The 12,816-nt window shown below is 37.1% G+C and overlaps 3 protein-coding genes across 7 annotated transcripts in view; all 3 read right to left on the bottom strand.

Moving 5' to 3' along the window:
- Nucleotides 1-413: 413 nt before the first annotated feature.
- tmem119a (transmembrane protein 119a) lies at nucleotides 414-3,924 on the bottom strand. The gene is made up of 2 exons (XM_079873131.1): nucleotides 3,704-3,924; nucleotides 414-1,648 (listed from the first exon to the last, which is right to left on the bottom strand). The coding sequence occupies exon 2, from the start codon at nucleotides 1,631-1,633 to the stop codon at nucleotides 959-961; it is 675 nt and encodes a 224-aa protein (XP_079729257.1). The 5' UTR covers nucleotides 1,634-1,648; nucleotides 3,704-3,924; the 3' UTR covers nucleotides 414-958.
- Nucleotides 3,925-4,418: 494 nt separating this feature from the next.
- Nucleotides 4,419-6,928, bottom strand: selplg (selectin P ligand). Its single transcript, XM_079873127.1, has 2 exons — nucleotides 6,848-6,928; nucleotides 4,419-6,326 (listed from the first exon to the last, which is right to left on the bottom strand). The coding sequence occupies exons 1-2, from the start codon at nucleotides 6,848-6,850 to the stop codon at nucleotides 5,409-5,411; spliced, it is 921 nt and encodes a 306-aa protein (XP_079729253.1). The 5' UTR covers nucleotides 6,851-6,928; the 3' UTR covers nucleotides 4,419-5,408.
- A 438-nt stretch (nucleotides 6,929-7,366) lies between these two features.
- Nucleotides 7,367-12,816, bottom strand: part of coro1ca (coronin, actin binding protein, 1Ca) — a gene marked incomplete at its 5' end in the record, with an annotated part of 55,067 nt that continues 49,617 nt past the window's right edge. For all 5 annotated transcript variants that reach the window (XM_079873096.1, XM_079873097.1, XM_079873099.1 and 2 more), the window contains 2 exons: nucleotides 7,367-9,418; nucleotides 12,460-12,702. In XM_079873096.1, coding sequence (XP_079729222.1) covers nucleotides 9,299-9,418; nucleotides 12,460-12,702 — 363 coding nt within the window. In that variant the 3' untranslated portion in view covers nucleotides 7,367-9,298. The remainder of the gene's footprint in view (nucleotides 9,419-12,459; nucleotides 12,703-12,816) is intronic.

The raw sequence follows: 12,816 nt of genomic DNA on the forward strand, positions 1-12,816 counted from the left end.
CAAGGACACAAAAGTCACAGTAAAGACATTTATATCACCGTTTCCACAAAACTATTAAGCAGCACAACTGTTTTCAACACTGATAAAAATAAATGTTTCTTGAGCACCAAATCATCATATTAGAATGATTTCTGAAGGATCATGTGACCAATAAGACTGCCCAACTCCAATAAGACTGGAGTAATGAAGCTAAAAATGTAGCTTTGCCATCACAGAAAAAACAAACAACCAAATATATTAACATTTAGTTGTTTAGTTGTTCTAGTTGTTTTAAATTGTAATCATATTTCACAATATTATAATTTTTTACTGTATTTGTGCTCAAATAAATGCAGCTTTGGTGAGCATAATGGATTTTTCAAAAACATTTAAAAAATCTTACTGACCCCAAACATTTGAACAATATTGTATCTGTATCAGAAACAATTTATTTATTTGGAGCAGAGCAGGAGAGTAAGTGTTTGGATAGTTTATTTTCCTTATGAAAAAAACATTTAAACATATACCTGACAAAAATCTAAGTAATTAAATTCAATACTGAGGAACTGAGGAAAGTTTAGATAAAATTACAGTCATGTACAAAACCTGACAACATCTTCAAAAAATACAGCATAAATTATGAGTTACCATGCATAGATATTTCATTTGTAAAATATAAATCAAAATGAAAAAGAAAAAAGGTTTGAAAAGACATTTTCTCGAGTCTCTCAAAACTAGTGATTCACAAAATAATTTCAAGTTTGTTTTTCATATGAATAGTAAAACTGTTAATTAGTTGTTGTTTTGTTAAATATTTTTAAGCAAAATCGTTTTTAAAGAAACAAAATAACTTTCTCTGATGGTACATACAGAGAACATACAAACCAAACAGAATGAGGGCATCATATATACCAAAAGATTCATAACAGTAAAAAAAGTTTGAAATCAAGGTCATTCCTGCCCATTAAAGATAAAGCTCTCACGCTGGGGTGTGATTGGCCTTTCTGAGGTGGCACGTACAGACCATTGGCTGACTGGAGGTGGCGTTTGAGGTGGTTGGCTGAGGCTCCTCTTTCTTCTTTGGCTCATCTTTCTGCATCTCCACCTCTTCAACATCCTCCACCTTTTGGACCTCTTTCGGCTTGGGCCGGGGGTCTTTTCCTTCCTTCTCCCCCACCAATGCTTTAGTAGGTTCTCGTAGGTTCTTCGCAGTGGTCGTCTTGCCATCCTGGATCTGATTATGAGGTTTCTCCATTGCTTTACTAGGTTGGCTCATGTATTTCCTGGGTAAGTAAGTCTTCGGAGGATAGTAGGCCTCGAGCTTGCGTTTGTGGCTCATCGCTGAAGCACAGCAGACAATGAAAATGATAACTACCAACAGAGAGGTCACGACAATGATGAGAAGCAAGTTCTCCTTCAGGAAGTCCACTACCTGGTTGAAGATGAAGTCTTTGATGCGAATGAAAGTGGCCGTTATGTTGGGAGATGGCGAAGGAGATGGGGGTACGTGGGTGGTACGAGCAATGGGGAAGATGAGTTCGGGTTCGTCCCCGCTGCCCTCCATGGAAACGTTGAACGGGGCAGGCTTGGCGAAGCAAACGTTTCCCCAGAGAGCAGTCAGGAGCAGACAGACAAAGCGCAAAGAGAGTGACATGCTTCCTCTAAAGACCTGTAAGAAAATGGACACAAATGTGGCCTTTACTAGTTATTCCCCATAGAAAAAGGATCTGAGCATTTTTATGTTTCATCAAGGTGGTTACAGCAGTTATACAAAGTTAAACTTTGCAAAAACATTTTAGTTAAAACAAAAATATTAAAATAGTTTAAAGTATCCAAAAAGCACTATAGTGCATATATATATATATATATATATATATATATTAATATTCAGTACCATGCAAGTATTATTGTTATTTTATTACATCACAGTACAATGGTGTATTTTTGTCACATTTTTATGTAGCCTACAATCTGCACTCTATAAAAAATAACGATTCTTCATTGGCATTTTGATAACCTTTAACATCCAAAGAACTTGCATTCCACAAAAGGTTCTTTAGATTTTTTAAAAATGTTTTTCACACAAATGAAAATTTAAAATTCTTTTTTTTTTTTTTTTTTTAAACATTCACTGAAAGCCAAAAATAGTTCTCCTAAGGCAGACATCGTTGCAAAAACTCCCTTTGGAACCTTTTTTTAAAGAGTGTAATGAACATTTTTCCACCTTCAGTAAATGTAAAGAGACATCTAGATGGTCAGCAGTCTAGCTCACAGAGAGCTACTATCAGTATTATCTTTATACTGGGTTTTCTTTGAGTCACAGGAAGGAAGCTGCATGTATCAAACACATTTCTGTACAATCACTACACAGAGCACATTTGCGTGTTTCTGTTGCCTCGCAGGAGAGGAGCTATTCCTGTTTCATCCAGTCATTACTTATTTGGGGTGGAGGCAGAGGGAGTCCAGGCCTAGTTTGTAATTTCCCTGCCTGGCTGATGCCACCCACTCACCACAGAAAAGCAAAAGCAAGGCCAGATATACATTTGTGAGGGTGCAGCAAGGCGTGGGAGAGCCGCAGTTCACAGGCCTGTATTTACAGCCCAGCTGCAATGAGACAGGCCAGAGACCAGTGAGACTATTTCTGTTCTGCGCAAGAACACATATAATGTTCATACGTGCATCATGTTTCAAAAACACTGCATTATGGGCAGACTTTATTAAATTGTTCATGCTAGAATTAGTTTGTCAGAAAGTAGATAAGCCATTTGAACCATTACACTCTTAACTTGCTCTTAGCTGCAGAAGGCAGGGAATAGGGAAATTCCCAAATGAACACCACCAGAAATGGCAGTGGAATATTGAGTACTATCCAATAGTCATCTATTCAGAAGTTTTTACTTCTTTAAAACTTAAACTAAAAACATTTCCCCTCAGTGCCGACCACACACAGACTATCTCTCTGACCACATTCTTTGTTCTGCAAAGGTATTACACTCCCACTTTGTGTATTAGTAATCTGCTAGATAAGGTAATAATCTCAGCAATGTGTTAAAAGAATGTTACTGTAAGAAAAAATAAGTATCTAAATATAATACGTGGTATCGTCTGCGTAGACCACAGCAAAAATAAAATAAAAAATCAATATAAGAATGATTAAAAAATATATATAATTTCAGATTAAAAAATTCTGTATTGATTTTTAGGCGTATACAACTAACTATCCTGAAAATCTGATTGTTTAAATAGTCTGGCCTTTGCTATAGCACAGCATTAAACAACATAATAAACTTTATTTTATGTAAAGGGTAAATGAAGGTCAATAGAAAATGTAACAAAGAGGTACAAAAGTAAACACTCAAGCCACATTTAAAATGAATATCACAAAAAAAAAAAAAATTCATCATCAAACCATGGGTTTTTAAATGTACAGTATATATAGTTAATGTGAAGAATTAAGTTAGTTAAAACAGCACTGGGTTAGAATTATCAAAAAGCTGGTTCTAATAAAAGGTCTAGCATCATTTTCTTGCTGATTTGATATTTTGTATTAAAGACACATTCTTAAACACTTTTTGATGCTGCGATATTAGGAAAATATTAAGCTCATAATGAAAATGCATTTTTGAGTGACACTGACGTTGTATAGCGTGCCAACAAATGAATTATGAATAATGTGCAAGTGAAACATATATCCTCTCAATGAAGGAAATATAAAAATACTCACTGCTCGTCTTACTTCCGTTCTCTGATGCACTTTTACAGCGACACCTCAAGTTAGGCACTTCAAGGTATAGGCAAAATAAATAAAGACAACAGTTGTAAAGGAAAAGAGCTGCCACTGTGTTGTCCTCAAAGGCTTATGGAATCTTCTGGCCATGTGGGTTTTCCTAAAAAATCTGGATAATTGCACAAGGACATTCCCCTCCTCTCTCTCCATCTCCTCCCTTTTTCTGTCCTTCTCTTTCTCTCCTCTTGAACACATGGATGCATAGGAGACGGACAGTCCAATATTAACCAAACAAGAAAGCAGTAAGAGATTACAAAATAATATATTAGGCTGCAAAAACCTCTTAAAATTTAATCACTGTATTCTGTCACAGTTTTATTTTTTCCACTGCAGACTGAACAGCCTTTGATTGGTCAAAAACAGACCCAATTTACTTTCTTAATTCAGTACAATTATTAGTTTTTCCAAATATAATTTTTTTTAGCTTCACAATCTTTGCTCTTTTTCAGAACCTTTTTTTATTATTATTACTGATAGACCGCACAGGCTATTGGATAATGTTGACCTGGTATTGGTCTGGCTCAAATCTGGTACGTATAGTAATGCCCACTTTTCACGGCCCAATCTATTCCCAATGGATAAAATCAAGAAATTACTGTACATCACATTGTGGAAGTAAAATGGGTTGGACACAACAACTTACATTGACTTTAAAGTTGATTGAACATTTATTAAATTAGTTGGGTATAACACTGCACAATGACTTTCATGTGATTTTGCACAACATTTATCAGTGCTTTAACGCATTCATACTAGTCGACAAACGCATAGAATGTACATAGAAAATATAATTATACAGCATAAAATAAAAAAAATATACAAAAGTACTACAATATAAACCCAAAGAAACTAAATGTGAAAACAGAAAAAACAAACTAACTGTTGCTTTTCTCAGTGCTAATCTTGTTGACTGGGCATTGTGTGTAACTTCGGCACAAAAGCAAAACATTTTTGGGAACTTGTGAAAGCATATATTTTATGTAAATTTGCAATGATAACATGTTATATTCAGACTGTGATAATCTCCAACATCACTCTGTTCGAGTAAATTATACAGCGCTGGTTGAACCACAGGCAGGAATAGAACACATTCAGCAATATGTCCTGCCAAGCCTCACTAATGCCTGAGCTCCTCAGAGAAAGTATAGTATTTCAACACTGGAATGATTACATTAAAAGATTCAAACATGCAAAAACAATTAAAATATAAATGTTCCACTGATTAAATAAAAAAATTAAAATAATAATAATAAAAAAACTTTAGACATGCATACATTTATATAGACCCTTAGAATTTAAAACATTCCTTTTTAAAATCCATACAAATACAGTATGAAAGACGGCTATAGTTAATCTCAGTATATAAAAAAAGAACAACCAATCTAGATCAATAACATGATATACATATATACTAAAATGGTTGTTTTTGAAAGGCACAAAGCCAGTGAAGACAGTGAGTGAGACACTGGCAACCCAGTAGCACAGATATGCTGTGAATTGTACCTTTTGATTTTTTGACAGTGCAAACCATTCTAGAGCTGGGTGTCTGTCAAACCTGAGCACTGACTTAAAAAAACCCACAGTGTTAAGAGTAAACATTTCCGTGCATACAGTGCACAAAGCAGGTGAAAGGCTTAAACTTCTAAAGAGGGCCCTCGGTATCAGGAAGAAAGCTGTTTAGAGTAAGATTATCTCCGTCAGGATCTCCATCCTCAGTATTCGGGATCAGTGCTCCATTACTTTTAGGGTGTCGTCTTGGCTTTGGAACAGGGTGATCGGTATCATTCATAAGGGCAGAAATGCAGACCATCTCGGTCTCCTGGAGAAGATGCGCCTTGTGCCTGTATCTGTATCCCGAAAGTTTTGTAGCCAGGCAGATGGTGCTAACGATAAAGACGGTCGTCAACGCAGCCATCGAGGCAATGGCGATGAGGCAGCGACTCACAAGACTGTCATTTTGGGAAGAGGCAGTGGAACATGAGTGGGGTGGAACATGAGTGGTTGATTTTCTAGCGGCCGTTGAGATAACTGCTGTGGTACGTCTATCCGTATCTGTGGACATTCTCGTAGTCGCTGCTGTCGTTTGCTTCTCTGTTACCTTGCCGGGCTCAAACGATGCAGGAAATGTGGGGGTAGAACTTCCTGCTTGTGAAATGTGTCCAGTACCATTACTTATTGTGGGAAGTTGGGTGTGCAAAGTACTCTCATTATCTGTTGGCTGGTGGACTGTCAGGTTCTCAGTTCCTGCAGAGTACTTCTGTTGGGTGCGGTTCAAATCTGGAGTACCAGGGTAATCTGTAGTTGCATTGACTTTTAAAGCCGGTGTTATCTCTGTCGTCTGTAATGCACCTGAAGCTTTTAAAGTTTCCAGAGTCGTGCTACTTGTATTCTCAGCTTCAGCTACACCTGTTGTACTGTGTGTGTCGCTGCTGTTTATCGATGTTGTGTTTTGACCAATTTCCCTTTTCATCCTAAGATATCTTGAAGTAACCGAACTACTCAAAGTCAGCAGCAAAACAAGAACTGGCAAACACCCAAGTCTGTTAGTCACCATCGCCATCTGCACAAAAAAGACAGAATGATGCAATAATTCTTTGGACACACAAAATATCACCAATAAAACAATTCACAAGCATATTCATATACTGTCTGGTTATTCCTCTTCAGATTTTAAGCATATTCAGTGGAGAGGAACCTTCAGACAATGAGAGCAAAACAATAAATGGAAGAACAAACACGTTTTCGTAACATTTAAACGTGTTGCTCATGCTTTTGCAAGCTCATGTGGCTGTTTGTGACTACAGCATGTGGTTGGACCATTTGGGTGAAATACTTCCTTTTAACTGAAAAAGTGTCATTGTTGTACTGTTAACAACACTTCACTACTCAACTTTAAATATATTACAATTACTGTCATGGTAAAACTTATGAAATTTAGATCTTTAACAATTTTTTATTGTTAAGATATTCAACCATGTACTCTCCACAGTTGAAGGATTTCGACAAAAAAAAATTCACAAACTCATATAAAAGTAGCATCTTATTTTAAAGACAATTCAAATTGACAACAAAACTACGTACCATCGGTTTCTACCGCCGAAAGGATCTTGATCTGGAGGTCGATTGAAAAATTAGTTCCCCTCACACACTCACAACGCAATGTCTCAAACCTACTCAATGCACAAATACAGGAAGTCAAACCTCATGAAGCTGAGGTTCACAAACTCTGACGCAAACACGAATGAGCAAGAGATACTTAAATATCACATCTTAGTTCCTCTAAAACAGTGAGCTAGAACTTTTAACCAACCAACCTTGCTTCCACAAAGAGAGGTTTTATAATTAGAGCAAAAAAAAAGAGACAAATGCCAAAATTTCTGTTTATTTTTATTTTATTTTCCTGGTAATCAGTAAGACTCTTTATACTTGAAGCAGATGAATGAACAAAAATGGAAGAGTTATGCACAGAATTGAATTTCTAGATATCCTTCCTTTCGATTTTTATCATTGGACACATAAAAGGCTCACAGTGTGCATAAGGATGGGGGAAAATAGGGAATTTCCTTAAAATCATCAAACTCCAAATGATGGACAAACACCCTCCTATAGCCAAAGAAAAAAATGAAAAGGAAAACTAAAAACATTTATTTACAAAGCATTGAAATCAATCACTACCATCCAGCCTTCTTCCTGCATTCTATTTTTTTTTCAACCTACCTAAATCCCTTTTCACTTTATTCATTCACTCTTTAGAAACCACACACTCGAGGGTGCATCACAGATGCCTCCTGAGGCCACTTAAACACTCAATATGGATCCATCACACATCCTGAAGTTGATCAAGCTTGGCACATCTGTACCCACACGGTCCCTACGTTTTCAAACCCTTCACTTTAAAACCTCACCCAAAAGAGAGAGCAAAAGCAAATGCAAATGACAGAGGTATTGAGTTGTTGCTGTGAGATCTGAAGACTCGTTTGAAATGAAGTACTTGTAGGTCGGGTTGGTTCTGAGGAGAGGTGGAAGCTATTTTAGACTAAAAAGCATGTGGAGGAGGAAAGGTGCTTTTCAGAACCTATGAAAGAGGCACTAGGCAGTGACGCAAACAGAAATGAGATATAACCACAAGAAAATATTCTGATGTAGGATGTAGCTGAAGCAATCTGATCAACAGAATCACAGTTTCCTCTCTTGGCATGAAAAACTAAACCAAACTGAAAAAAAAATCCAGTTGTCATCACCTCAAGCTTGTGGCACACGCAATTCAGCCGTAAAAGGATAATCTAGACGTGAACCCTAGAGAGAATTGGTTCTGCTTGGCTAGGAGAGCACTGTAGACACAGCGTGTCGCAAGATGACATTAGGAAAAGGAAGTCAGTCATGACTCATTATTTTGCTGGTAGTCACGGTCTATAATGCACAGCAAAAACATGTACAGACGAAGCTGTTGAATTGAAAGTTTGGTTTCTGAGATGGTATGGACGACACAACTCAAGATGAGGTTTGAAGGAATTAATTAGAAAGCAAAGCAAACCTAACAGTGTTTCTTAGACCTGAACAATGTCTGACTGGAACAAAGTCAGAGTAAAAGCTATCAAGCCGGTAAAGCAATGAACAAGTTTTGCTGCTAAAGCGAATGCTGTTCTGAGCTTATATCCTCATGTTTTGCGTTGCATTTACCATTATGATGAGCAACTGCTGCCATAAAGAAAGTGTTTTGGAGTTGTGAGAAGAGTACACATTAACTGTGTTCATAGCAACCACCAGAACCAGAATTATTTTGATTATTTTCCTAATTACTATCGTAATACATACATGGGTACCTGAATAACAAAGAAACATCTTTAGTGGAATATTTTAGAGCACCTGTATTGTTTTCCAGTAATGTTTTGTAAACTTTTTCAACTTTACATGTTTGCCAGGTTGATTAAAATCTTTATTTTTTATTCTTTAGAAAGACACCTATAACATTGACAAATGGTTCCAATGATTTCCCCTCCTTGCATTACTAGCATATTGCTTTGTCCCTTATAAGTACAAAATGAAAAGCTAGTCAAATACTGTCAGGGAGGTCAATAACTCCTCTATAAATTTGGCAACTCAGAAGGGCGAGAGAGGAACTGCAATACTGATGGCTACTTCAAACTTTGAGCTCATCAAGTTTATGTAACTGCTTCATAATGCAATTTTCTTGGTCACAATTTTTAATAAGAAAAACAAAACAAAAACGTAAGACCATTCAAGAACACCAGATAAAACACAGCCATTGCAGAAAGAATTGGAGTGAGATTTGGAGTAAAAGCTAAATGGGTCAAATTTTGAAATAACGTTTGTAGTTTTCCAAATGGCTATGAGGTGTAAACAGGTTTTTGGGAATGCAAAAGGAATAATTGATCATCTTGGAATGTTGGTTGGAGTCTTTGCAAGGCAGGCTTCAGACGGAACACTGTCATGATGATTGGCAGTGACGGGTCCCGCCCACCTGGCCAATGGGATATCCTGAATAGAAGGGGAGGGGATTACAGGGTCCCTTTAGATGTCCATCTTAGACAACTGCTCCTCAAGTTTGGCAATTCTTTTTTCCTGACTGCTGACAAGCTCTCTGAGAGATTTCATTTCTTTCAAAACCTCGTCCAGCTTAGCTTCACTTTTCTGTTGAGGAAGAAAAAAAGTGAAAGACAAAATGTTAAGAACAATTGTCTCAGTAAAAAAAAAAAAAAGTTAAAATATTAAAATAATAATAAAACCATATTGTTTTGTGCCAATATACACTGCCCTGCCAAAAAAAAAAAAAAAAAAAAAAAAAACAGGCACACTAAAATTTTGTTGGATCACACTTAACTTGGCATCGTTTTGATAAACCTTTGCAATGTTTCAACTTTTATTTCAGTCCAGAGTTGTAATATAGTTTCACTGAGATCTTGTTTTGAGGATGGCAGAGGCGAACGACAGCGTAAAGTCTTCTCCAGCACATTCCAAAGATTCTCAACGGGGTAAAGACCGGGACTCCATGTGTGAAAATGATCTCTCATGCTCCTTCCAATCCATTGATGGGAAAGCCTGATCATCCACTATATTCATTTTAGAGCCACACAATGTTGCTGAACCTAGGCCTGACCAGGTGAAGCAACCCCAGATCATAACACTGCCTCCACAAGCTTGTACAGTAGGGACTAAGCATGATGGGTGCATCACTTCATTCGCCTATCTTCTTACCCTGATGCACCCATCACTATGGAACAGGGTAAATCTGGACTCATGACCTTTTTCCATTGTTCCAGAGTCCAATATTTATTCTTTCTAGCAAACTGAAGCCTTTTTTTCCCCAATTAGCCTCACTAACAAGTGGCTTTCTTGAGGCCACACAGCTGTTCATTCTCAATCTCTTAAGGTTCTCATTGCATAGTGCATGTAGAATGCTCTTACCTTCACTATTAAACATAGCTGTGAGTTCTACTGTCGATCTTCTATGATTTGACTTCAAACGTTTAAGTGAACACGGCCATTCAAGATTGTTCTCTGACCACATTTTTCCGCTCTGATGGTTCACCACTATCCTTCCAGGTTTTAATAACGCACTGGACATTTCTTAGTCCAATTTGAGTAATTTCAGAAATCTCCTTAGTTGTTTAATTTGCTTGGTGCAGGCCAATCATTTGACCCTTCTGAAATGTTGTGAAATGTTGCCAGCTGAAACATGGCAGGAACTATCCAATCAAAGGCTCTTGCCTATTTGCTCATTTAAAATCCAGGAGGAAACTTTTTTTGGCAAGGGCAGTGTTTATGAGTTATGACTTTAATAAAAAATGGGTACCACAATGACAACCACCCAAGTTTTCCAATTCTGGTATCTAAAATAAGTTCTTATTAAAATCACTTAAGCTTGAACTCAGCTGCCATATAAACTTACTTTGTATTCACTATCAGTTTTCATAAAAAAAAATAAAAAAAATCTAAAAAAATCAAATAAAAAAAAATGCAGTAACTAAACACGGTTTAGTTGTTCACTGTTTTTCGTAAATCATTGGAATATCACTTCAAAATTCAAGGACCTTTCAAGGACTTTCCAGGTCCAATACCCTCAAATTCAAGGACTTAATGTGGGGACACATTTATTGTGTTCAACAACAAACGTTGAGGTACCATTGTAGTAGTTTCGTGTGTGCGTGAACATCATGGCAACGTAAAACACAAAGTACCTCACGCGGGAAACACTTTACGTAACGCGTAAATGCACTTAACTAACGTAAATCAAGCAAGCTAGTATGCATAGGCCAAGAAGTGTTGGCGAAATAACACATTAGTGGACCAAGGGGAATAATATGGAATTTTTTTTCCAGAAAACTTGTTGCACAAAGTAAATTCAAGCATTTTCAAGGACCTGTATCCATGTATGTTTATTTTCAAAAACTTTCCAGAGCCTTGAATTTTTTTCTTCAGATTCACAAACTTTCAAGGATTTCAAGGACCTGTGGGAACCCTGTGTTATTTTCGTATTATTTATTTACCATTATAGGATATATCCAAGGGGTCATATTCGTTATTTTGATTCTTGGCTGAAACTGAATAGATTAACATGCTTTAATGCTCAAAGACCACATTATTTCTTACATACTGTAAATTATTGCAGTTTCTCTATTCCCAGTCTGACTGAAATGCACTGATTTCTGCATAGCCCCTTCTTTCGGAAAAGCTCAAGAGCGCTCTAATCAGCCAGCTGACCCAGTGCGTTGTGATTGGCCAGATACCTCAAGCGTGTTGGAAATGTAATACCTCTTACCATAATCGCAAGCTTCAGCTTCCAAGGCTTCTAAAGCATTTATATAAACAGTTAATAATATTCTCGTCGGTTTTACCATATCAGTTCGAGCCCAATATCTGAACTTCGTACGAGGCGTTTTAGGCAGGTCTGGATCAGTGTTCTCCGTTAGATAAAATAAATGCCTTCGTGGGAGACTATGTAACTCTGTATATGCTTGTATAAGATCTGCATATACATTACACACTAAAGGAAAAGTAAAACATTATAAATAATCTTATGACCCCTTTAATATTTTGAATTAGCATTTAATTAGATATTTTCCTCTTGTCATTTTAATTTTAGTATTTTTTGTAATTTTGTTATGTGATTGTCATTTCTATAAAAAAAAGTATATTTCTATGCAGCTTTATTTCAATTAACAAATACTATTTTTAATAGTTAACAATACCAACGCTGTCATTAACAAATAATTAAAACGCATATGTAGTCAGATTGTGGGATAATCATTAGGTGTGATGAATAGCAGCTAACATTGGTGAGTTTGCAGGGCAGCGCACTGGCTCCTATGATTACAGCCCTGAGCACAGAGAGCTGGGTTTACAGGGCAGGACACACATGTGGTGATGCTGTCATGTGGTTAAACAGGCATTTGGTTGGGGGTTGGTTCTGCTGTAGAACATCCTTAAAACTATAAAAACACTATATGCAAGCCAAAAAGAGAAGTTGGCCTTGATACAGTAATTTAGCTGCATGTAGGTCACAACTGCAGCATAGTGTAAAGTGCAAATTACAGTCCAACTAAAGAAATTGTGTTTATTATATATTTTTCAATGAATTTAGTGCAGAGAATGAGAACTGTGTGTAAGATAAAAATGCTGGCGGATGATAAACTGAACAGGAATAAGTAAATCAGTAAATGAGTCCCACTCACGATAGACGGCGTGGAGGTGGCAGTCTTGATGGCAGGGGCGGTATTCTCTGTATTCTTGCTCATCTTGTTGTCTAAGATGTTCTTCTTGACCACTTTGAGATCGCGGTTCTTGCCTGGCACGTATCCATGTTTCAGGGATATCGGAATAGGGTCTCCATTCTTCCCTTCAAACCAATCCTCGGCCTCCAGGGCGGCCTCTGGACCTGCCGTGTCAGGGTATAGGTCATCCTGGAACAAGTCCGACTGATGGAAGGAAGAGTGTTATTAGATGTTAGGATATGCAAGATATGAATCATGCAAACTATTGGAATATAAACAACTGGGATGCAGATCCAGAGTTCAGTTGCTTGGCTGGTG

Source organism: Squalius cephalus, assembly GCF_949319135.1.
Source record: "Squalius cephalus genome assembly, chromosome: 5".
Lineage (NCBI taxonomy): Eukaryota > Metazoa > Chordata > Actinopteri > Cypriniformes > Leuciscidae > Squalius > Squalius cephalus.